We start from the raw sequence: 22,929 nt of genomic DNA, 5'->3' as shown, positions 1-22,929 counted from the left end.
GCTCCCAACGTGGTTATTGGTACGTTCATGGTCAACTCCCATCCAGCTTCAGTGCTTTTCGATACTGGTGCTACTCATTCTTTCATCACCAAGTCATTTGTTGAGGAGCATAGTTTCTTTACCACTGCATTAAAGAACTGTCTGCTAGTTTCTTCACCGGGAGGGGAGTTGAGATCCCATATTGTTTGCCCCCGAGTCAGTGTAGCCATAAGGGGGGCAATGTTCAGTGCTGATCTGAGGGTGCTAGACACCAAGGGTATCGATGTGATTCTGGGAATGGATACTCTTGCCAAGTGGGGAGTCAGAATTGATTGTGCTCATCGAGCAGTTCACCTGACAGCATCTGATGGCCAAGAGGTGACAGTTAGTGCTTCAGAGCCTTCTGGATTTCTTCACCATATGGAGGCTAGACCCACGGACGGTATTCGCGTGGTGTCTGAATTCCCGGATGTCTTTCCGGATGATCTGCCAGGTATGCCGCCTGAACGCGCCATTGAGTTTTGTATTGATCTCTTGCCTGGCACAGCTCCTATTGCAAAGCGGCCCTACCGCATGGCACCTATAGAGCATGAAGAGGTCAAGAAGACTATTGATGAGTTGCTAGCCAAGGGCTATATCCGTCGCAGCTTCTCTCCTTGGGCTTTTCCATTATTGCTGGTAGATAAGAAGGATGGCTCGAAGAGGATGTGTGTGGATTATCGTGAGCTGAATGCAGTTACTATCAAGAACAAGCATCCACTGCCCCGTATTGAGGATCTCTTCGATCTGCTTCGAGGTGCTCGTATATTCTCGAAGATTGATCTTCGTTCGGGTTATTTTCAGCTGAGGATCCGCCCTGGGGATATTCCGAAGACGGCATTCACCTGCAAGTACGGGCTATATGAGTATACAGTCATGTCCTTCGGCTTGACTAATGCCCCGGCTTTCTTCATGCATCTGATGAACATGGTCTTCATGGATTATCTGGATGTCTTCGTGGTGATTTTCATTGATGATATTCTGATCTTCTCCAAGACCGAAGAAGAGCATGAGGAGCATTTGAGGCTCGTGTTGCAGAGATTGAGAGAGCATCAGTTGTATGCCAAGTTCAGCAAGTGCGAGTTCTGGATTGACGAGGTTCCATTCCTCGGTCATGTTATCTCTCAGGGAGGCATTGCTGTTGATCCGAGTAAGGTGAAGGATGTGCTCGAGTGGGAGACACCGCAGACAGTGAAGGAAGTCAGATCTTTCTTGGGCTTAGCTGGATATTATCGGAGGTTCATCGAGAATTTCTCCAAGATCGCGAAGCCTTTGACTTCTTTGCTGGAGAAGAATGTGGCTTTTTTGTGGACTGATGAGCGTCAGATGGCCTTTGATGAGCTGAAGAAAAGGTTGACTACGGCGCCAGTCCTGACTCTGCCAGACCAAACGAAGAGGTTCACGGTATATTGTGATGCTTCGAAGGATGGTCTTGGGTGTGTTCTGATGCAGGAGGGACAGAGTGATAGCTTATGCTTCACGGCAGCTACGCCGGCATGAGCTGAATTATCCTACTCATGATCTTGAGTTAGCCGCTGTTGTGCATGCTCTGAAGATTTGGAGGCATTACTTGTATGGGCAGCGGTGTGATATCTACACTGATCACAAGAGCCTCAAGTACATTTTCACGCAGAATGAGCTGAACATGCGGCAGAGAAGATGGCTAGAGTTGGTCAAGGACTATGATCTGGAGATTCACTATCATCCGGGCAAGGCCAATGTTGTAGCAGATGCTTTGAGCAGAAGAAGTTATGTCAACATGGCCGTGGCTTTCCAGATGCCTCCAGAGTTATGCGAGGAGTTCGAGCAGTTGAGTCTGGGCTTCTTGCATCATACCTCCAGTGCAGCATTTGAGGCAGTACCGACTCTAGAGGCAGAGATCAGGCAGCATCAGAAAGATGATGAGAAGCTGCAGGAGATCCGTGAGTTGCTCAAGAAGGGCAAGGCTCCTCATTTCAGAGAGGATGATCAGGGTACCTTGTGGTACAAGAACCGGATCTGCGTGCCTGATGTGCATGATCTCCGGAAGTTGATTCTGAGTGAGGCCCATGATACAGCTTACTCTATTCATCCGGGCAGCACGAAGATGTATTATGATCTGAAGGAACGTTTCTGGTGGTATGGGATGAAGCGTTCAGTGGCAGAGTACGTGGCTATTTGTGACATCTGTCAGCGTGTCAAGGCTGAGCATCAGAGGCCAGCAGGTCTGTTACAGCCTTTGAAGATTCCAGAGTGGAAATGGGAGGAAATCACTATGGACTTCATTGTTGGATTGCCTCGTACTCAGAAAGGGTACAACTCCATTTGGGTAGTAGTGGATCGTCTGACGAAAGTTGCTCACTTCATTCCAGTGAACACTACCTACTCCGGTGCTAGACTTGCAGAGTTGTACATCTCTCGGATTGTCTGCTTGCATGGTGTGCCGAAGAAGATTATATCTGACAGGGGGTCTCAGTTCACTTCTCGGTTCTGGGAGCAGCTCCATGATTCTCTGGATACGAAGCTGCGTTTCAGTACAGCTTATCACCCTCAGACAGATGGGCAGACAGAGAGAACCAACCAAGTGTTGGAGGATATGCTGAGAGCTTGTGCTATTCAGTATGGTACTAGTTGGGATAAGTGCCTGTCATTTGCTGAGTTTTCATATAACAACAGCTATCAGGCCAGTCTGAAGAAGTCACCCTTCGAGGCATTGTATGGCAGAAAATGCAGGACTCCTCTCTATTGGGATCAGATCGGTGAGAAGCAGCTCTTTGGCCCTGAGATCATAGATGATGCAGAGCAGATGGTTCAGGCTGTGCGAGAAAATCTGAGGATTGCACAGAGCAGGCAGAAGAGCTATGCTGGATGGCAAACGGAGAGACCTGACTTTCAGTGTCGGTGATTATGTGTACCTGAAGGTGTCTCCGATGAGAGGGATCCGCAGATTTAATGTCAAAGGGAAGCTAGCACCTCGGTATGTGGGGCCATTCAAGGTGCTAGAGCGGAAAGGCGAAGTTGCTTATCGCCTGGAGTTACCTCTCAGTCTCTCAGGAGTTCATGATGTTTTCCATATATCTCAGCTGAAGAGATGTCTGCGAGTACCCGAGGAGCAGGCACCCCTGGATGGAGTCGATGTCCAGGAAGATCTGACTTATACTGAGCATCCGGTGAAGATTCTGGAGACATCAGAGAGGGTTACTCGGAACAAGCGCATCAAGATGTGCAGAGTTCAGTGGAGTCATCACAGTGAAGCTGAGGCTACTTGGGAGCGAGAAGATGAGTTGAAGAAGACATATCCAGATCTCTTTGCTAGCCAGCCCAGCTAAATCTCGGGGACGAGATTTCTTTAAGGGGGTAGGGTATGTAACACCCTAATTTAAATTTCAGTATTTATTAATAAATTTAATTGGCCTTATTTAATTTCCTAAGGTTTATTGTGTTTAGTTGGCATTTAATCTAATTTTTGTTCCTTAATTAATTAAAAATTTATCATAGGTTTAAATTTTTGTTGCATTCATGCTGGTGCATAATTTTATTTGAGTGTGGTTTGAATTCAAATTCAAATTTGAATTCAAACTTTGTTTGAATTAGATTAAGAAATGAGAAGAATAGGAAATAGGAAAGGAAAATAGAAAGCCCAAAACCCAGCCCAACCCCAAGGTCTGGCCCAACCCACTCCCCTCCTTTCCCCCCCCCCCCGCTCGGCCCAGTCCGGCCCGCGGCCCATCCCTCCGCAAGCCTGCTTCCCGCGGCCTGCCTCCGCTCCACGCGCCTCGCGCCCGGCCCGCCCGCGCTCCCCGCTCCGCTGCCCCTGCCACCGGGCCCCGCTCACAGCAGACCAGCGCTCCGCTCGCCCGACCCCGTCTCGCTGCAGCCCGGGCCCGCCTGCCAGCTCCCTCTCCCCCGTTCCTTCCTCCCCGCCGCGAAACAGAGCCCGAGATCACCGGCGAGGACGCCGGGATCCTTATCCCGCTGCGCCCCGCCGCGATCTCCGCCCGGCCCCTCTTTTTAGCCCGCAGCCGCACCCCTGCGACCTGCCTCCAACCCTAGCCGCCGCCTCCGCGCCGCTCTGCCCCGTCTCGCCAAGCTCCGCCGCGCAGAGCTCTGCGCCGCCGTAAATCCATCACCCCGCTGCATCCCAGCCACAGCCAACCCCCCCGCAGGAGCTCCGCCCCGTGCTCAAGATCCGCCCCGACCTCGCTTGCCCCGGTCCGAGCCACGTCCGCGCCAGATTTTCAACCCGCGACCGCCGCCGGTGAGTTGCTCCGCCGTGGCAATTTCACGCCGTCGGAGCACCCCGGACCACCCTGACCGTCGTGGCTTCCTTGTAGGCACCCCTGGAGCCGAACCGAGGAGCCTAGGAGCTCGGAGACGCCCCCCTTCGACCCATCCGCGCGCTCCGCCCGAGCGCCGCCCGCGACCCTCGCCGCCGTCGCCCCGCCGACGCGACCTCGACCACCCCGCGCCCTCGGTGAGCCCCCAGCGCCTCCCTTGTTGTTTTCACTAGATATCTTGGCCCGTAGACCGCTTTAGCGCCTAGGACGCCGCACGCCGGCGATGCAGCCGCCGCGCCTTCCGCCCCTCGCCGTGGCGAGCCCCGCTCAAGCCCGGCCGAGCCATGCTTTCGCCTCCAGTGGCTTGCGCATGCCACGTGGATGCCAACCGACCCAAGCCCGGGTCAGATTGACCCCCGGAGCGCCGGTTTGGGCGTCTCCGGCGAGCCCTCCGCCGCGGGAGCCCCCTCGCCGGCGACAAATCGCCGCCGCACCACGCCCAACCTCCCTGGGCCGCTCGATCCCAGAAGCACGGCTCAGATTAGATCGGCGCCGCATTAGATCTCGGCCGCCAGATCCAGATCCAGCGGTCTGGATCCACGCGTACCGGTCAACGTCAGTAGGTTTTGCAAAAGAGACCCTGGATTTCATAGAAATAAACCCGCCGTCCTTGGTAGTTGAAAAATAATTCCAAAACCACCCCTGTTTTTACGTTTTAGACCCTGAACTTCTTTTAAATGGAACCCGCAGTCCACCCGGCCATTGCCCTTGGTCTTTTTGCACGCTACCCCCCTGTGTTTAATGTTATTTACGTTTTAGTCCTCGGTTTTAGCAGAAAAGACCCTGGAATCCTGTTTTTCTTACAAATAAGCCCCTGAACCTTGTTTTTAGCCTAGAAAATGCGTTTTAGCTCCGTTTTTAGCGTTCTTTATATCCACGCGATCGTTGTAACGCGTAGAACAGTATTAGAGTAGTTTAGTGTGCTGTTTTTATGTATTGATGTATTGTTTCTTAGTTTTTGTTAGTGTTTGCTTGTATGCTTATTCCTGTGCATTGTTTTGGCCATGTGTTCGTGAGTAGACGCTGATCCAGTTGAGGAGCCCCAGTACCAGTACCCGGAGCAGCCGTCTTGCGAGCACTTTGAGCAGCAGCCAGAGCAGTACGAGGAAGGCAAGTATAACATGAACAACCTATCACTTTAAATACAATTTCATACTGCATTTTAATACTGTATGCCTATAAGGATTTCCTAGCCACTTTATATCCTTTATATATACCTTTGGGTTGCATTTTGGTTAGTTGTGCTAGGTTGCTGCGCTATAACACACTCTGGTCCTTTTTAATTAATTTGATTAATGTTTTACTTGAACTTAATTCTGAGAGTGGCACTCTGTGTGGCTTGAGTGGCTCACTTCTCGCTAAAAGATGTTTTTTTTAGAAACATGGTTTAGGGTGCCAGCACGGTGCTTAGTGCTTAGTGCCAGCACGCCGCCTAACCTTCTCCTCGCCACGCTCGCACGCGCCTGCACCCGGCCACCTCCACGCGCTCCACGCGCACGCCACCGGGCCGCCATCTCCGCAGCGCCGCCCGCCGCTGGCGCCCTGCCCTGCTACTGCTCCCACGTGCGGCGCCCCGCCACCACCGCTGCCACTTCCTGTGCTCGCACAGCGCCGCCTGCGCCGCTCGCCGCCTGCCTGAGGCGTCGCGTCACCAGTGCGCGCCTCGCCACCCACGCTGCTCCGCTCCGCGACGCCGAGCCCCATTAACACCGCCCCGCACCGCTCGCCGGCCTCCTCACCGACCAACACCGCTCCACCGCCTCATTTCGCCTATAAAAGGGCCACCCGCGTCGTCCTTCACCTCCACGACCGCCACTGCCGCTCCTAGCCTTCTTCCCGGCCCTGCAGCACCGCCGCCACACACACACCTCCGCCGCCGCCATCGGTCTCTGTGGCCAAGCCGCCCCACTACACCCCAGCTCGCGCTAGGTAGGGGAAACGGACCCTCTCCTCCTCCTCTCCCTCTTTCCCCCACTCTCTGGCCGCCGCCATGCTCCACAACGCCGCTGCCACAGCGCCGCCACTCGCCACCCGCCGGTCCCCGTGACGCCGCCGCCTCACTGTGCCCCGGCCCAAATCGTGGTGGGGGATCAATTCCCTACGCCGCCCTCCTCCTTCTCCCTCCCGCTGCGGCCGACGCCGGGGCTCGGACCGGCCGGATTGACCGCCGCCGATGCCCTAGCGCCCCCTCCCCTGTTTCCCGGTCGAAAGGAAGGGGATAAAGGGTTGTTTTGCCCTTAAGCCCCTCCCATTTCCTCTATTCAGTAAAGAGCCCCCACCATTTTAAGCCTTTTTGCAAAATAAGCCCCTCCTTGTGTTATAATTCAAAATAAATCCTTTCCCATATAAACATATTTCTAACTGAACCCCTGACCCTTTTTAGAATGACCCAAATAGTTTCTAAAATACAAACCAAGCCCCTGCCTTCTCAAATATAATTACAAACAAGTCCCTGGACCCTTATTTAACCCCTAAACCTGTATATAACCTATCATTTCATGCGCCAAACAACCTCCGATTAATCCGAAACTTTAACACGCCTTTCATAACATAGTTTTGACCGTGACATTAGGAAACCACCCAAAGATATTACTCCGGACTCCATAACTTAATTGTTTCCGATTCGAGCTCAACAATAAAACTTCTATTTCTGTTTCTTGATTGTGTGCATGTTTGTATGCGTCGTAGATCACGGTGTGAACGAGGGAGAACCCGTCGACGAGCAGTATTGTGAGCAGGCGAACGAGGACCAGTTTCACGACCCCGAACTCGAAGGATAGTGCTTCGATCAGGACCTCCCGGAAGGATTTGAAGACGGCAAGTTCCATCCCATCCTTTGATGCATGCTTTTGTCCTAGTTTTTATAAACACAACCTATTGGCCTGTTTTACAAAATTGCATATGTTTTGCCTGCTGAAAACACGGTTGGATAGCCACCCCTTGATTTGTTATAACCATTCCTTGACCACCTAGGTTAATGTCTGAATGTGTTGTTTGGACGTTAATCACTGCTAGAACGCTTAAAACCTCATACGCAATACAACTTGTTTTATAAAGAAAATGTGTGTGTGGGGGGGAAGGGATAAAAGTGGAAATTTTCGAAAGATGAGTCAAGACGAGATGGATGGCATTTCTGTGTGATTTGCCGTTTGGTGTGCTTGTGCCTGTGTGGCAGAGCAAGGAAGGGAGATATCCATCTTGTCACCACTAAGGACCGAGTTGGTGTGTTATCTCACCTAACTCCACTATCGTGCAAACCACTCGACCGTTGAATGGGCAACGGCTTAGCATAAACCCCACTAGTTAGTCTGATAGCCATCAGAAGAGCTGAGAGCAACGGGTGATCAAGGAGAAGGGATTAGCTCTGTATGACTTATGCCCCGATTACAACCTCTGTGATAGGTCAATGACCCCTTGGTGCATCCCGTGATGGATAGTCAGGTCTAGCTAAGGTGGGTAATGGCTTTGTTGGGATCTGCACCGACACTAAGGTGATCGAGTTGCGGTACCCCGCTTGTGGGTAAAGTTGCACACCTCTGCAGAGTTAAGAATCTATTCGAATAGCCATGCCCACGGTACTGGGCGAGTTACGGTGTGGTCACATAACTATGTTTATTTTGGGTTGGGTTGGAGTGAGTTGTTTCGGAAATGTGTCCGGCAGTTGTGCCGTGTGCTACGGCAGATGAGGAGTCCGGTAGCAGTTTAAAACTTGGATCCTGTGTGGATCAACCCTCCGTGTTACTCGGTACAAGAAAACTGGTTTTGGAAATGTCATTCTTCCAAATGAACCCTTGCATAAAATATTGCTTTCTGCAAAAGTAAACCTTAACCTTATCCTTAAATTACACTATGCATTATACTCTGTTTATTCCCCCTCCGTGGGTGTGGTTGGACTTGCTGAGTACGTTTGTACTCACCCCATTCTAAATTTTTACAGAGGAAGACCCCGACTTTGTTCCAGAGGACGTTGAGTAGGGTACTGTCCTGCACCCAGCCTTGCCTGTGGATTAGGGTCACCCGCAGGAGATACCGCATGGTGCAAGACTCTGATGACCCCCCCCTTTTTATATTTAATATTGTTGTGTGGGTGTGGGTTGTAATCCTCGCAATAGTGGCGCTTCTCTGCTTACTACCGCGTAGAGTTGTACGGTGATGAACCATCTGATGTAATAAATGTGTCATCAGCCTCCTGGGACTGATGTTTGTATCACATTTAAGTCTTCTCTCATGAGGGGACACTTCAATCACCTCATATCTAAACATCTTCTTCCTGTGTTTCCTTCTTCACCGCTCCACCTCCCTATCCCAGCGGAGGAGGATGGGGTCATGGTCTGAGGCAGCAGCAGTGAGGTGCGACACCTGTGCAAGAGGAAAACGAGAACATCAATCTGCAGTCGCTAGTGCTCTGTCCAGCCTCACGCGGCTGAAAGTTCCTCCTGCCACTTTCTTCTCGAAAGTCCACTTCCGACCCACAAAACCAAGGTTGTACAAACCACAAATGTCAACCATCTCCCGGAACCCCTCGATGTGCGCCCGGCTTCGTTCTTGCACCCCTGAGTGCTCATCTCTATGCAAGACCTCATTAAAATCGCCAATACAGACCCATGGTAAATTAGATGATGCCTTGATAAATTTCAACATATCCCATGTCTTATGGCGCTATGCAACCTGTGCCTCGCCATAAACACACGTCAACCTCCAGGGGTCATGCCCATTCTCCGTAACAATAGCATCAATATGGTACTGGGAGAACGGTAAGATCTCAACTCTAGTATTATTGTTCCAGTAGATACCGAGTCCACCACTGCGGCCAGCACTACTTACAGCAAAAGCATTATCATACCCTAGAGTATTCTTCGGACCTTCTACCCGTGCCTTGTGCACCTAAGTTTCGAGCACACACAGCACGGTCGGGGCAACCTTCTTCGCGAGATCGCGAAGTTCCTTCATCGTCGAGGCGTTGCCCAATCCTCGACAGTTCCAACTTAAGCAACTCATTGCTCCTGGCGGCGCTCCGACATGGAGCCCGCCTCATCGTGTGAAAATTCACCCCCCTGTGCTCGTCGTGCTCTTCTTCCTGTCTCTCGGCAAGACGTACACTGCAGCCATCCATTTGATCACCGGTAAAACCGCGCTGTCATCCTTCGTTAGCAACACCCCCTCTCGTTCCGTCTCACTGAGGCAGAGCTTCTGCTCCTCCACCTCGACGTACTGCTTCCCTATCTTCGTGCGCGAAAGTCCCGCCGCCATGGTCACTCTCATCCTCACAGATCGAAAACTGAAACCCACCAAAGCCGGGCAGCTGAGTCAGATCAGCCCCATGGTCAGCCGAGTAGGAACAGATCGAACCCAGGTGAGGAGGAGGTGCGGCGTCGGTGGAAAGTCCTTCGCCCGGCGGAGATCGCCGATGGAGTCGCCTGGAACCCTGGCGGCGGCGCAGCCAGTAATCTGTCTGATTGCTGAGGAAGTCTAGCTGCTAGCTAGCGCCGCGCCGTGTGTGGCTGGACCGGTGCACGAGCATCCTTGACAGGCCAAGCCGATTCATCGCGGCGGCAACGTTGGGCCCGGGACGTGCTATGCAGGCCGCCGAGGACCCCAAAGCCTGCATAGTTGTCTTTGGGCCGGTGACGGGGGAGGCTTTCTGAAAAAAAAAATTATTGCGAGAAGGCTTTCTGAATCTTTCCTCTCAAAAAAAAAAGAATCTTCCTTCGTGCCTTTGTTGTCTTGAGAGTTGAGACCAACCAACCGTTTCCAGGAATTTGCATCCATGATGGTCTGAAGAATGTTTGGTCTACAACTACAAGCTAGTAAGTACTTTGCAGTGTTAGTTTTATATGTTCGACTTGCCTGCTTTCAGCTTATTCCGCATTATTTTCTCACATATAGGTAGCTTCCCCCACAGACACATGGGCAAGCTTTCATCGCACTCCATGCCCATCCTCCAAGCAACCGGTAATCAACAACGACACAACCAAAAAGCACCTCCCGTGCCAAGCAAACAAAAGCCATCTTTCAAAGAAAAAGACCACTGCTCTATCTATCATTGCCATCTTTCCAGTTCACCCATATGTACCCTTCTCCCTAAGTTAAACCGACCACAATTTGTAGGCCAAGTTTTCATATTTGCACTCACAAGCACTCATAATTATTTAGCATGTTTGGAAGGAAAACGTAAATTCACAAGCTCTTTTTTGTGAATTTCATAGGAATTTTATTGTTCGGTTAATTTCCGGTGGAATGGAGAATGTTCATTCCGAATACACGCAGGACTAAATATACACAACTATTTGGTGGTACAACGTACAAGTTAACTATAGAACTCCCTACTCTTCTTGGTCTTGCTGCTGCAGTCACAGAGCAAGTAGCTCAGCACGTTGGCCACCCCCGTGCCGATGAATGGCATGTTAAGCACCGGGCTAACCCTAACTCCATGGCCGCTACCTTTCCTGCTACCACCATAGTAATAAGCTCTTGATGAACTGCCACCACCACCACCGTTACTAGCTGGCGACACTGTACCCCCGAACTTTTTGTAGTACCGAGGCCGATGGCTGGCGGCGGAGTCCGGTACGGAGGCGGCGCCCAGGCCACCGTCCCGCGCCACGGCGGCCGAGGCTGACCGGCTTCGCATCAGCGGGAACGGCGGGCACCCGAACCTCCCCGCGGACCGCGGCGCGCCCGTCTTCGCCGTCGTGGCGGAGTTCACGCTGCTGCTGCGCGAGAACGGGGACGCCCACGAGCCCGGCCGCTTCTGCGGGCACGTCTGCGCCTTGACAAGGATGCCGCCGCTTGGCTCTTGCTTGCACGGGCTGGGTTTGGGAGCGGGTGGCGGCAACGGCGGCATTGGCAGCAGCTTTCCGCCGGCGAAGAGGCGGTCGGCCGGGGCGACGTCATCGGCGGCCGCAGTGGCGTTGGCGAAGTCGAACTCCGGCTCCGGGAGCCGCGACGACGACGACACGAGTAGCGCCGCGTCGGACCGCCGCGGCTGTGCTGTGAAGTTGGCTAGATCATGGGAGAACGAGATCCTCGGGCTGATCAGCTCCGGGCCTTCCTCCATTGGCGGGAGTCTGGGAGAGATCACGAGCGAGCGAGGACAGTGAGAGGCCGGCCGGTGGAGTAGTTGGGAGGGGAGCGGCTAAATAGAGCCTGCCGAGAGCGCGGTCCCGGGCGCGCTGGGCCCGTGGTGTACAAATTTCGCACCCGAATTCGCGAGGTTGATTCGATGTCACTCGCGCCTGGCCCCTTGGCCGGTCACCTACCTTACTGAATGACACGTTCCTTTGCCGTTTTCTCGCCGATTCGACGTGAAACTTTGGCAAACAGCTCGGGCATTCCGGCGACAGCCAGCCTTGCTTGATCCACAGACCTGTCCAGGACCCCCGGCTTGCTTCACCGTGCAGTGAGTTGTAACTGCCTCTTGCCAGAAAGGCAGAAACATCTGGGAGGAGGAGCGGTGCTGCTGAGATCAAGTTTTCTAGTCTGAATGATGGAAACCTTTTGGCACTCCCAACCGAACTGCTCGACGCACGCGACGGCGATGTGATGGTGGGTTCAGCGCCGCAGTAGTACGAAGCTCCCTGCAGTCAACTAACTGCTTTGGGGTGAAAAGGAAGGCGCATTGCAATGCCGATGTTACATTGCGTGCATACCACTGTTCACGCTGCGTGGCGAGACGTCGACAGGGAAAGGGAGTTCAACACTTGCTGGGAGCAGAGTATGATGGGAGCGGTCTCTGAGGTCACTGTCTCCACCGATGGAAGGATGGAACCGGCGAGAACACGGGGGGATGGGAGCCCGATGTTGCCTCAATCTCATGAGCACTCCGATCAAGACCTCCAAATCATGGTACTCGTCGTCAGAGAGCAAGCACAGAAAGAGGATCGAGAAAGCAAGCTCTGCCCATTTCCCTTTCTGCTTCCGTCGCAGAAAAGGGGCGTCGTCCTGGCGTCCTGCGATGCGGGGCAAGAGGAGCACTCAACTGGAAATGGCGAAAAGGGCGCACCGAAAAACCTGCCCATCTTTTGCCCTACATACAGGTCAAAACTCGGCTAGGATCTTGATGGAAGAGCTGCCAATTCAGTAACGGAGCAGCTTCATCTTTCTGAACGTGACGTGTCGAAGAAATGTGCAACACCTCATCGTTGCTGCCTCATGGACGCACGCTCAATCATTCGTACGTGCCTTCCTTCGCTTTTTCTGCAGCGCTGGACCAGAACGGACTGCGAATTATTGTGCGCTGCAACTGCAAGTCACGCAGAATGATCTGCTCTGCAATTGATGTCGCCAGAAACTTTCTGCAGCCAGCCAGGGAGAATGCCTGGTGTAAATTCAGGTGATTTGCCAGCCAATCAGTCAGAGTTGACACACCTGGTACTGGTAGATAGGCTGGTACATGGATCAATCATGTAGCTACCATTCTGAATTCCCCATGGAGACAAGCTTGGCTCGGGTACCGAGCGGTAGCGGTCAGGGAGTAGGGGGCATCTGAAACAGCGCCACCCCTGAATTTCAGGTCACTATGGTGGCATCATGCATGATCTGAATGAAGAGATCAGCGAAGGGTTGGTCGTGTGGTGCAGTCATTAGGGCTCGTAGCCATACTGTTTCTGCTCAGTACAGTTCACTGTTCTACCTGGCTGGCGTATCTCGTCAGTGCCGGTTCTGATTGTGCTCGAGTACCTGTAGTTAAGGGGTCCGGTTCCTCAATCCATGGTGGTCTTTGGCACTTTGTAGCTTGTACACAATCTCTCACTGTTCAGCTGTTGTCTAGTAAGGAACAAAGTAGGGGCCGGGGATTGAGTGGATGGCAAATGATTCAAGAGTAAGTTCTGCAAACCATCTGGTCATAGTCATAGCAGATATTGCTGATGTATCATTCAGACAAACATAAAGCAACACCAGGGTTTCAGAAAAAATATGGCGCAGTTTGTAGGATTTGAATCACGTAAGGATTTTTTAAGTAATAGAATGTTTTGAACAAACAAATCGCACGAACAATTATTTTGCAGATACTATCAGCTAATGCAACTCTGATCGATCATATGTACTAAAGCAGATGCATATCAGCATGTCAGTCAGACAAACATGCAGCCAATGAGCTGAGACCGTTCATGTGATAAACCAGGTCACAACAGCTTGGCAGTTGAGCATAAACTTTCATGTTCAGTGGCAGGGAAACAAAACTGTACTACTGCTTCCATCCAACATACTAAAATAATGTAGGAAAAACTGATTACAAGCACTGGGTTTTCCTGCAACAAATGATGATGTAAATGATTGGTGAACCAACTGGAGATTGGAGGTTCGAGAAATACAAGGCCATGGAGGAAGATTCATGCATGCCACCAGCTAATGCTAGACTGGGTGGCAACAAAAATCGGTGTAGATGCTATGCCTAGGATTCCACTGCAGCACGGTCTCTGTGGAATATGTACCTGCGAGGCTGTGACTTCAAAATCTGGAAAGCTCCTGATAGCAATCTGTCTAAATTCATTTCTACTTCTACTGGTAGTGTTATTTCTACTACTAAATTTGTTTAGCTAGTCTACTCCTAATAGCAAACTTCTCGTGCACCGGAGGACGGGCAGATGGCAATGGCATAGGACCCGAAGAGTAAGCAGAGTATAATCGCCGAGGGTTCTTAAGGTGGTCAATTCCTTGTCTTCTAAGAGCGTTTGGGTTGACACCTGCCTTGTGAGCAGCGACAACTCCAATAGCTTCCCAGTAGTTCCGGACATTCAGCTGAGGAGAAAACATTCAAAGTTGCTAACAAATGCTAAGATATATGAGCTTATGAGAAAGAGACAGAATTTGGAGGATGATGAAAGACATAGGTTGCATACCGCTTCTATGCCAAACTTGTCTGGGGTATCATCAAGCACTGTCTCATTTTCCTCTACGGTAATGATTAAGGGCTGCAAAAAAAGAGGTGTGCAGTTTAGCTGACCGAGTTGATTGTGTTCTTAAAACTTTTTATGACTAGCTCCAATCATCATGCTAGCAGAAAGTGTGCTATTAACTTTAACCTATGTTTCAAGTGCATAACACACTGAAAATGCAGTCTAACTGGGTGCATACTTCATCTTTCATCACTAATTAATATAGACACTATACCTTATGCTTTCTTGAAGCTCGAGCAAAGGCTAGAGTACCCTCTCCTCCACAAGAGTCTTTTGGAAGAATAACACTGTCAACATCACCAGCCACAATACAATCACTGCCCAAGATTCCTTGCCTCCTCGTGACATACTGTGGAGCGTTGCTTAACCCAGCAAGCACACAAGGCAGAAAGGTATATCCAATCTGTTTGGTAAAGACATTAGGTATGAATAAACAAACGAAACATAAAAGTAATAAACAATCAGGCTACAAAGAAAAAAAGCTACTAAGTTTGACATGGAACAAGCACATGTCTGACATTAGGTATGAATGAATAAACAAACAAAACATAAAAGTAACAAGCAATCAGGTTACAAACAAAAGAAGCTACTAAGTTTGACATAGAGCAGCACATATCTCATATCTGTATATGACCAAAGAGGCAAAAAGGCTGCTGAAAACCTTAAAACCAGAAATTAACCCATTGCAGTAGCCTGATATATGTGTTGTATTGGTAGTAGGATTGTTATCATACCACCAGCATCAGTAATTACTTAACTCAGTTATGGTAACTGCACGAGTACAGGACATATATATACCTCTTCAGCAGCAGATCTAGGGGATACCAATGGGCTGAGTGGTGGGGGTAACACTGCAGGAGCGTGGGCAGCAGGGATTTTGAATTCTTTCACAATTAGATGACTGATAATTGCTTCAACTCCTGCCAACAGATCAACGCCCTGCAGTGACATATCAGTCAACAACATAAAGGACGAGAAGTATAAGAACATTATATTGCGCTAGCTGGGAAATGCAGAAAATGAAAGATATGCTTGCTTGCCAACAAGTGATAACTGCACCATATTCCGTTAATTGTTATAAAGTCAATAGAACTGAGATCCATGAATATACGCATCCAGTCTCATAAATGGCAATGACTTCCATATTCTAAGAGAACAGTGACATTAATTCTCTATTCACTAGTAACATTTATACCAGAATCCATTAGTTATCAGACTTCTAAAACTGAATTTCTTGAAACTTCCAAGTATTTCTCTTGATATTTCCGATCGCTACCAAAATACTCGATGCAAATGTCAATGGTAAAGGCCAAAACCATACGTATTTAAAAAAAAAAACTAGCTACTCGAGCAGGCAAGAGTTAGTTACCTTCCCTTCCCTGTAACAATCTGAATCTTCTGGATCATCGTCTGGAAAGCGTGCAACCACGGCAACCGCATTCACATCTGAATGGTTCACTAGTGTGTCAACAGCTCTCAGCAGAGAATCAGAGTTCCCAACACTTCCCGTCGATTTCCCACACTTAGGATCAAACCATGTCTTGATCTACACCAGACATTGGCAGGCCATAAGCAAACACCAAGACTTAATTACCCTTACAACTACACGTACTATTATCAAAACTGTATATGCACCTCCAGAGGAGCATCTGTGACAATGTACTCGACTACAGGCAGCCCAAGAGATGCCCTTGCGGCATCGGCAACCTGCAAGCGGCGTAGCCGGAGGTCCTCCTCTATTCCAGAATCCAACACCAAGCCTACCTAGGTTGGATCAGTTACAATGGGTCATTGATACGAAGGAAAACGCATCCTCTAGTAACAGTTGTGCCACCCTTGTGGTCCTTGTGGATGGCGAGTAATCCACTAATCCGCACAGCGCCTTACCTTGTTTTGGTGAACGGGTTGGAGAGCCCAAGATCCTTCCGCGAACCTATCAAGGGCGTATCCCTCCACGTAAAGCGTGTTGGGCATTGGCCAGTACAACATCGCAGCGTTCAGCACCTGCGATATGAAAGCTTTCCATCGCTCAGCGACCAAATTCAAATGGAGTAGCAAGTGAAGTACAGCAGCGTAAGTCTTCGGACGGTTGCAATTACGTTGGGGTGCGAGATGACGCAGTCGGAGACGGCGGCGAGGGTTCTAGCCACCGGGAGGGCGTCGCCGGCGAAGCCCCCTACGGCCGCGCCGACGCCCGTGGGGACAATTAGAACGGACGTGTAGGGCCTCCTGAAGCACGGGGTCCGCGCGTCTGCGGACGGCGAGAAGGGGCGGGCCCCGGTGCGCCGACGCGGCGCCGCCGCCTGCGACGGCGTGAAGCGCACGCCTGGGAAGGGAGGAGAGAGAGGGAGCGCCATTCGCCGGAGCCCGGGGCGAAGGGAGAGAGCGGGCAAGCGGATAAGGCTACTCGCAGCGGCACCGGGCCTGGCCCACATGCGTCAGCCCAATAGGGTGGGTACAAAGCCAGTCTTGACTGGGCTGGGCCATCCAGTTTTCCTTCCTGGCTCCACCTGTCAGTCAGTCTCTCCGATTTCCAGACCCAGCACGTTTACCCTCCTCCCTCTCCTCCCTCCGCAGACCGCAGACCGCAGCCACTGGGCAGACGAGGAGAAGCTTCGGGGACGCCATGTCGTCGCCGTCGCCGCTGTGCGCCGCCTCCTGGTCCACCGCTCCCCGCGCGCCACCGCCCCTCCTGCGCTTCCGCCGCTCGGCCGCCCCGGTCTCCGCCGCGGTGGCCCGCGCGGCGCCGGCGGTCTCCGACGACCTCGTCCTCCGCATCGCCGAGCAGCTCGAGGACTCGGTGACCTCCTCCTCCCCGCTCCTCGACCCCCTCCGCTCCGCCTCCGCGCTCTCCCTCCTCTCCACGCCCTGGCCCACCCGCCGCTCCAGCGAGGCCTTCCGCTTCACCGATATCTCCTACCTCCGCTCCTTCCCCATCTCCCTCCCCTCCGGGGCGCCCGACCTCGCGCCGCCCGCCTCCCCTTTCCCCTCCCACGTCCTCTTTTCAGACGGGCTCCTCGTGTCCGCCTCCGGCGTTCATGTCAGCGCCCTCGCCGATCTTCCCCCCGGCCGCGCGCGAGACCGCGCCGCCGCGGCGCTCGCCGCCTCCGCTGAATTCGCCCACAAGGACCTCTTCTACGACTTCAACGCCGTTGGGGCGAGGGATGTCGTGGTCGTGCACGTGCCCGAGGGGGTCAAGGCTGCCGACGACCCTGTTCACATCATGTTCGCTTATACCAATTGCGGTGTGGAGAGTATGCTGATGTCCAATCCGAGGATTCTGGTCGTGGCCGAGAAGGAAGCAGAGGTGGCCATAGTGGAGGAGCACTTTGGGGCTGGAGAAGAAGGTGGTCGTTATTGGGCCAATCCACTAGCGGAGATTATCGTCGATGCTGGCGCAAAGGTTGTTCATTCATACTTGCAGCGGCAATCGTTTGATGCAGCACATACTAAATGGACTGTCGTCCAGCAGGTGAGTCTGCATTTGAGATAAGTATTTTAAGATTCTTAAAATTGTAGTTATCAAGTTTGAATGTGATATACTCTTGAATTGGGATAGAATAGTGATGATGAGAGAACCCAATTCTGATTATTGTTATTGGAGACAGATTATCAGTATTACTAGATTGGGGGCATTGGTCATTCCAGGTTCTCATTGTTTGATCTACCTAATGCTCAAGATAGGTGCCTCCATATTGCTTGTTAATTGTGATTATGGGTATATTTGGGTACTTGTGCTTGTGGTAGTGGGTTGGACTGTGATAGTTCCATGCAGAGGCGAAGCTGCGTAAAAAATGACCCTGGTGCACACTCTACTGATTAGAAGAAAATTAGCTACTTTATTAGATGGTAAAATTGAGTTATCTCCAAGCAAAATTTTGTTTTACCATGGTAAGTGCACGTAGCTTCGCCCCAGGTTCCATGAAGCTTTGTTAAAAAGGGTAAATCAGTCTTATTTGTTGCAAAACATTATTTTTTTTGCAGGATACATCAAGTAAATATGAGTTTGTTGAGGTCAGCACTGGAGCAAAATTGAACAGGCATAATCTCCATATCCAGCAATTAGGTCCTGATACAGAGACAGAATTGTCAACACTTCACTTAACATCTCAGAATAAGCAGATACATGATCTCCGTAGCAAACTTATACTTGATCACCCCAGAGCTTTTTCACGACAGCTCCACAAGTGCATTGCTTGTGGCACAGGGAATAGCATATTTGATGGCAATATTAAGGTCAACAGGTATATTGTCATCTAAATTCTTGGATTGTTTTTTTTTTTGGTTCTTTCAGGAAACTTTCATCTATTATAACCATCTTTCTAGTATGCATTGTGGAGTTTTAGATTTATAGTTTCGTGCCTGTGCCATTCATGTTTCATTGTTCAATATCTCACAGTTTCTGAATGTAGGGTATCCTGATATTATCATATTTTTTGAAGGACAGCTTATGTTAACTGGAATATGATATAAGCTGCATAGACAGTAGTGCTGTATTCATGAAATAAATTGTTATTGATACAAATTCGGCACAAAGCCAGAAACATCTTTAGTTGTAGCAAATAGCTCTTCCCCTATATATAGATGTTGCAATTCGTTTCAGCTATTATATCATTTTTCTTTAATTGTCTAATTCTTAATGTGTCCCAAATGAGCAATGTCAGTATTTGAGTCATGACACAGTTTTTAATCCAGTTGCAATCTGTATTCCCACCCTAAAGTTTTGATGCTCTTAATTTACAGGTATGCACAACAAACTGATGCTGGGCAAGAAACCAAGTGTCTTATCCTATCACCAAAGGCGCTTGTTAATGTCAAGCCAAACCTTCAGATTATAGCAGATGACGTGAAGTGTACACATGGTGCTGCCATCAGTGGTGAGCTTGATCCAAATGAGCTCTTCTACTTCCAAGCGAGAGGCATCAATGCGCAAACTGCAACGGATGCCCTACTATACTTTTTCGGAGCCCATGTGATAAAGCGCATACCATTTAAGCCTATAAATGAGAAGGCATTAGCAGAGTTCAAAGAGTTGCTTGCTTCCTCCAGACAAACAGCAGATGAGGCCCTTCTTTCATGATCTTGTTTAACATAGTTCAACACATTTTTGTGAGCTGAGAAGAGTATGGGAGGTAGAAGTTTTTCAGCCAAACAAGTGAAGGCGGCACTATATTCTGGTTCATATGATGTAAAAAGTATCACTCTAGCTTGCAAATGCAGTTTATTTGCAAATGGCTTGTTCCTCTGATCCTCTCTACTAAGAGGAAGATGCCATGAGCTTCAAAGTAGTCGTTTTTTTCACATGATACATTAATAACTAGAGTCGACTCTGTACTTGAAAAGTATTCTGTAAAGAAATACCACGGAGCAGCTCCCTGGAACAAATAAAGCTCTTCTTCTCTAACCAAATGTTTTATTTATACATACAGAAGTCAGAAGGTTTACTACTTCTTATCGGGTTCCAGTTGTTACCATGTACAAATTTTCTGCAACAGCTTGGTTCAACACGATTTTCATCGTGTGTGTGCTTCTTTATGACTGGCTTCTAAATACTCTACCAACCACAGTTCATGCTGAGTTGGAAGACAGAGAAGAGATGTTACGAATAATTAGCTTCTAAAAAATTCTTAGTCACATGCTTTCGTAGCTCAGTTGGTTAGAGCACCCGTTTAGTAAGCGGGAGGTCTTGAGTTCGACTCTCAACGAAAGCAATTCATGGTTTTTTATTGTCAGCCTCACCAAGATTTCATATTTTGCCATTCAGCCTGCCGTTTTTCTTTTTTTGTTCATCCTGACTCTAGCATCGAATTTAGAATTTCTGATCATGAAGCTGCAAGCTGGGGTACGAGGAACGCCTGTCGTCTAAAGTTTTGCTCGCATCAATACTTGATGTGCACATGCTTAACAGTATTCAAAAACTGTAAAGCTATGAGAAATGAGCATTGCAGAGTCATTCTGAACTTGTATACATGAAATTGCGGAGTTTTATGTAAATTATTGTATGTTGCTACAATCTTAAATGCGGTTTTGCGGTATGCAATAGCCATTCAATTACAATGGTTCAGTTCCACAAACATATCACAGCAAACAACTTCCATAACAGCAACTACAGTGCCAACAACCATCCCCACTACTATTACAGATACAGAACTCCAAAGATTTCAACGCTTCGGAACAACTCCGCATGAATTGCAACCCTTATTAAGCTATGCTTTCGCTGAACTCTGATGTCGAATCTTTTGGATCGCTCACTGAAGAACAAGCTGGCTGAAGTTGAACCATTCGGATCGCTCACTGAAGAACAGACAGATTCAAGTAAGAGCCCAGAATTCAGCAACTGGCCAGCACTGAATCATCACAAAAACGAGACGCTTACCTTCTTGTGCGAGTCGGACGGCCCGGGAGGGTCTGTTTGCTGGCCGGCGATGTAGAAGAGCAGGCAAGAGGCCGCGCTGAGCGCCAGAGAAGCGCCGAGAATGGCAAGGATGGCGAGAATCCTTGGGCTCCCGTCAGTCTCTCCTGGTCCGCCAACCTGTGACGTGAGGAACCTGTCCAGAGCAGCATTGCTCCGGTGAGCCTTGGCGCGGGCTGCGGCCACGGCTTCCTCGGAGTCGGAGGTGAAGTGCTCGGGGCGGCGCTGCTTCCTGCTGCGAGAAGGTAGGCGGCATGATGAGGACGCCGCCGCCGCGTCCTTCGCGTTGGTGCCGCTCTTGCGATCGCCGGAACTCGGCTTCGCGACGGCGGCGTCCATCCCTGGCGCACGCCTCGTTCCGATCAGATGAAATGGGGAAAGTGGCAATATGGCATCCAAGAACGAGCCATAGGCCATACCAGAGCGTGTCGCCGTCGAGCCCAGTGCTTCATTCCTGGCGCCATGGCTGGCATTGACCATCGCAAAAGGACCGGCGGATCGCAGCGTCGCCGGCGCTGAGGCGAAGCCGGCGGAAGGCGGTGGACCGCCTGCTGCTGCTTCTGAGTACGTGCCAGGATCATGAGCATTGGCGCCGCCCGACCCTGCGCCTCCCTTGTCGGTCAAGCGAGTCGGATTGTACCGCTTCCTGCTTCGGAGCGGCATGTGGCGGTAGGACGACGGCGGCATAGCGCGCATGATCGCGCGCCTGGCGGGTCGAAACCCTCGAAGCTCTGACGACTCATGGTTAGAGACTCAGAATCAACAAGACAAACAAGAACAGGGTGAGCACGTCGGGCTGATTTGGAATTGGAAACCGTACCGAAGTGATCAGTCGCCGCAGGGTTCTCCTCCGGCACCTCATGGTCCTCGTTCCGGGCGCTCCTGGAGTCTACCCCACGACCGGCATTGCCCGCCGGAGCGACCGCCACCGACTCCTCCGTCAGAGCCTGCAGCTCCGATGAACAGAGAAAGAAGAGTCAAGAACGGGGCATTTCGGAATTCAGAACCGTCGCTTCGCGTCGCCGGAGAAATCGAAGATCACCTCATTTTCCTCCTCGTCGTCGCTCTCCGACTCGGCCGCGCCATGGCCGCCTGCATTACCCGTCCCCGAGATATCCTCGTGCTCCGAGGAAGCGGCCTCGCGCGCCATGCCGCCCTCGGCACCGGCCACCGCGCCCGGCACCGGGACCTCGCCTCCCTGCTCCTCTTCCCCCTCGCGCTGGCCAGCAACCGCGCGCTCGTATCGCTCCATGTCGATCGCGCCTTCTTTGGTTGTGGAGCGTGGAGGGGAGGGAGGAGTTCGAACGAACCCGAGCGGGGGCGGAAGAAGTGGTGGTCGCGGTGGCGGAGGGACAGGGCGCGAAGCGAGCGGTTATGAATTCTGATGAAGCGGCGGAGACTGCAGCGGTTGCTTTTTTTTTTTTTTTTTGAAGATTAACTGCAGCGGTTGCTGGCTGCGGCATGTATGGGGAAGCACGGTGGACCCAGTTGGCAGGATGAGAATGTGGGCGCCCCGCTTGATTCGTGTGAACGCGCGTGGGAAATGTTAATGTCTGCGCGATTTCGTGCTCTGACTATATATATATGTCAAAAAAATCTTTATTTCCGCTATTCTACTCAAAAGAATCTAGGTTTCTACGATTTTGTAAGTTTAATTAAAACCTTATGATTTTTTGAAGAAACAATTAAAACCTTATGATTTCTATTCTTGTCTTATGATTTTACAATTATGATAACCTTTCTCCTAAGATCCGACAAGATTAACGACCACAACCGACGTAGGGAGTACTATAACACAACACGTAGCGAAGTAATAAAAAATACACACACCATTTTCTAACCAGGATCCTAAAAGAGAAATGAGATTTGTGGATACAGTCGAATAGTGATGAACATTGTTGCGAGTTCGGGTCGTCAAATGTAGCCATTATAAGTATAAATAATACAAGAGTTTTGCTTCGGTGGTCCTTTTTATAAAATTACATGAACATTAAAGCACAGATGTAATTAATAAATATTTTATATTATTTTAAGTTCGGGTCTCATATGGGCCCGGCCCTATCCATGTCCAGATAGAGCCCAGCCATGCCCATGGGACAGATTGGTCCGTTTCTCCCGGTGGTCATGCAGATCAGATCCGTTTGTTGGAGTCTCATTCACCGCGTGCCGGGCTCGCTACGTCATGAGATTGAAGATCACGCCGGCAATGGTGTTGCGGCACATCATCTCTGCTCTTGATCCGTCCTCTCCTCTCCATTCCATTCTACCTTGGCGCTAGCCCCAT

The 22,929-nt window shown here is 50.6% G+C and overlaps 4 protein-coding genes and 1 non-coding gene across 5 annotated transcripts; 2 read left to right on the top strand and 3 right to left on the bottom strand.

The window, feature by feature from the left end:
* Positions 1 to 10,560: 10,560 nt before the first annotated feature.
* Positions 10,561 to 11,438, bottom strand: LOC120675592 (translation initiation factor IF-2). Its single transcript, XM_039956791.1, has one exon. The coding sequence runs from the start codon at positions 11,389 to 11,391 to the stop codon at positions 10,642 to 10,644; it is 750 nt and encodes a 249-aa protein (XP_039812725.1). The 5' UTR covers positions 11,392 to 11,438; the 3' UTR covers positions 10,561 to 10,641.
* Positions 11,439 to 13,428: 1,990 nt separating this feature from the next.
* LOC120675187 (uncharacterized lipoprotein syc1174_c-like) lies at positions 13,429 to 16,657 on the bottom strand. Its single transcript, XM_039956292.1, has 8 exons — positions 16,333 to 16,657; positions 16,121 to 16,237; positions 15,869 to 15,997; positions 15,603 to 15,779; positions 15,032 to 15,172; positions 14,448 to 14,636; positions 14,177 to 14,248; positions 13,429 to 14,075 (listed from the first exon to the last, which is right to left on the bottom strand). Exons 1-8 carry the CDS (start codon positions 16,588 to 16,590, stop codon positions 13,860 to 13,862), a joined length of 1,299 nt encoding a protein of 432 aa, XP_039812226.1. The 5' UTR covers positions 16,591 to 16,657; the 3' UTR covers positions 13,429 to 13,859.
* A 116-nt stretch (positions 16,658 to 16,773) lies between these two features.
* On the top strand, positions 16,774 to 19,653 carry LOC120673421 (protein ABCI7, chloroplastic-like). Its single transcript, XM_039954246.1, has 3 exons — positions 16,774 to 17,705; positions 18,218 to 18,477; positions 18,977 to 19,653. The coding sequence occupies exons 1-3, from the start codon at positions 16,860 to 16,862 to the stop codon at positions 19,311 to 19,313; spliced, it is 1,443 nt and encodes a 480-aa protein (XP_039810180.1). The 5' UTR covers positions 16,774 to 16,859; the 3' UTR covers positions 19,314 to 19,653.
* Positions 19,654 to 19,870: 217 nt separating this feature from the next.
* Positions 19,871 to 19,944, top strand: TRNAT-AGU. Its single transcript has one exon. It is a non-coding gene; the product is annotated as a tRNA-Thr (tRNA).
* A 560-nt stretch (positions 19,945 to 20,504) lies between these two features.
* Positions 20,505 to 21,897, bottom strand: LOC120674522. The gene is made up of 3 exons (XM_039955690.1): positions 21,688 to 21,897; positions 21,466 to 21,592; positions 20,505 to 21,376 (listed from the first exon to the last, which is right to left on the bottom strand). Exons 1-3 carry the CDS (start codon positions 21,895 to 21,897, stop codon positions 20,589 to 20,591), a joined length of 1,125 nt encoding a protein of 374 aa, XP_039811624.1. The 3' UTR covers positions 20,505 to 20,588.
* Between the last annotated feature and the right edge of the window lie 1,032 nt (positions 21,898 to 22,929).

The sequence above is a fragment of the Panicum virgatum genome, chromosome 5N, assembly GCF_016808335.1.
Source record: "Panicum virgatum strain AP13 chromosome 5N, P.virgatum_v5, whole genome shotgun sequence".
Lineage (NCBI taxonomy): Eukaryota > Viridiplantae > Streptophyta > Magnoliopsida > Poales > Poaceae > Panicum > Panicum virgatum.
The sequence above is the reverse complement of the archived record's forward strand: the minus strand, read 5'-3'. Positions and strand labels throughout refer to the sequence as shown.

Excerpts from the sequence above, each read along its gene's own strand:
- LOC120673421 (XM_039954246.1), top strand. The coding sequence starts at position 16,860 with ATGTCGTCGCCGTCGCCGCTGTGCGCCGCCTCCTGGTCCACCGCTCCC. Across the intron at positions 17,706-18,217 it reads AATGGACTGTCGTCCAGCAG|GATACATCAAGTAAATATGA; the intron begins GTGAGTCTGCAT and ends TTTTTTTTGCAG. Across the intron at positions 18,478-18,976 it reads GGCAATATTAAGGTCAACAG|GTATGCACAACAAACTGATG; the intron begins GTATATTGTCAT and ends CTTAATTTACAG.
- LOC120674522 (XM_039955690.1), bottom strand. The coding sequence starts at position 21,897 with ATGGAGCGATACGAGCGCGCGGTTGCTGGCCAGCGCGAGGGGGAAGAG. Across the intron at positions 21,593-21,687 it reads ACGACGAGGAGGAAAATGAG|GCTCTGACGGAGGAGTCGGT; the intron begins GTGATCTTCGAT and ends TCGGAGCTGCAG. Across the intron at positions 21,377-21,465 it reads TGCGGCGACTGATCACTTCG|AGCTTCGAGGGTTTCGACCC; the intron begins GTACGGTTTCCA and ends ATGAGTCGTCAG.
- LOC120675592 (XM_039956791.1), bottom strand. The coding sequence starts at position 11,391 with ATGGAGGAAGGCCCGGAGCTGATCAGCCCGAGGATCTCGTTCTCCCAT.
- LOC120675187 (XM_039956292.1), bottom strand. The coding sequence starts at position 16,590 with ATGGCGCTCCCTCTCTCTCCTCCCTTCCCAGGCGTGCGCTTCACGCCG. Across the intron at positions 15,173-15,602 it reads ATTGTTACAGGGAAGGGAAG|GGCGTTGATCTGTTGGCAGG; the intron begins GTAACTAACTCT and ends ATGTCACTGCAG. Across the intron at positions 14,076-14,176 it reads ACAAGTTTGGCATAGAAGCG|CTGAATGTCCGGAACTACTG; the intron begins GTATGCAACCTA and ends TTTTCTCCTCAG.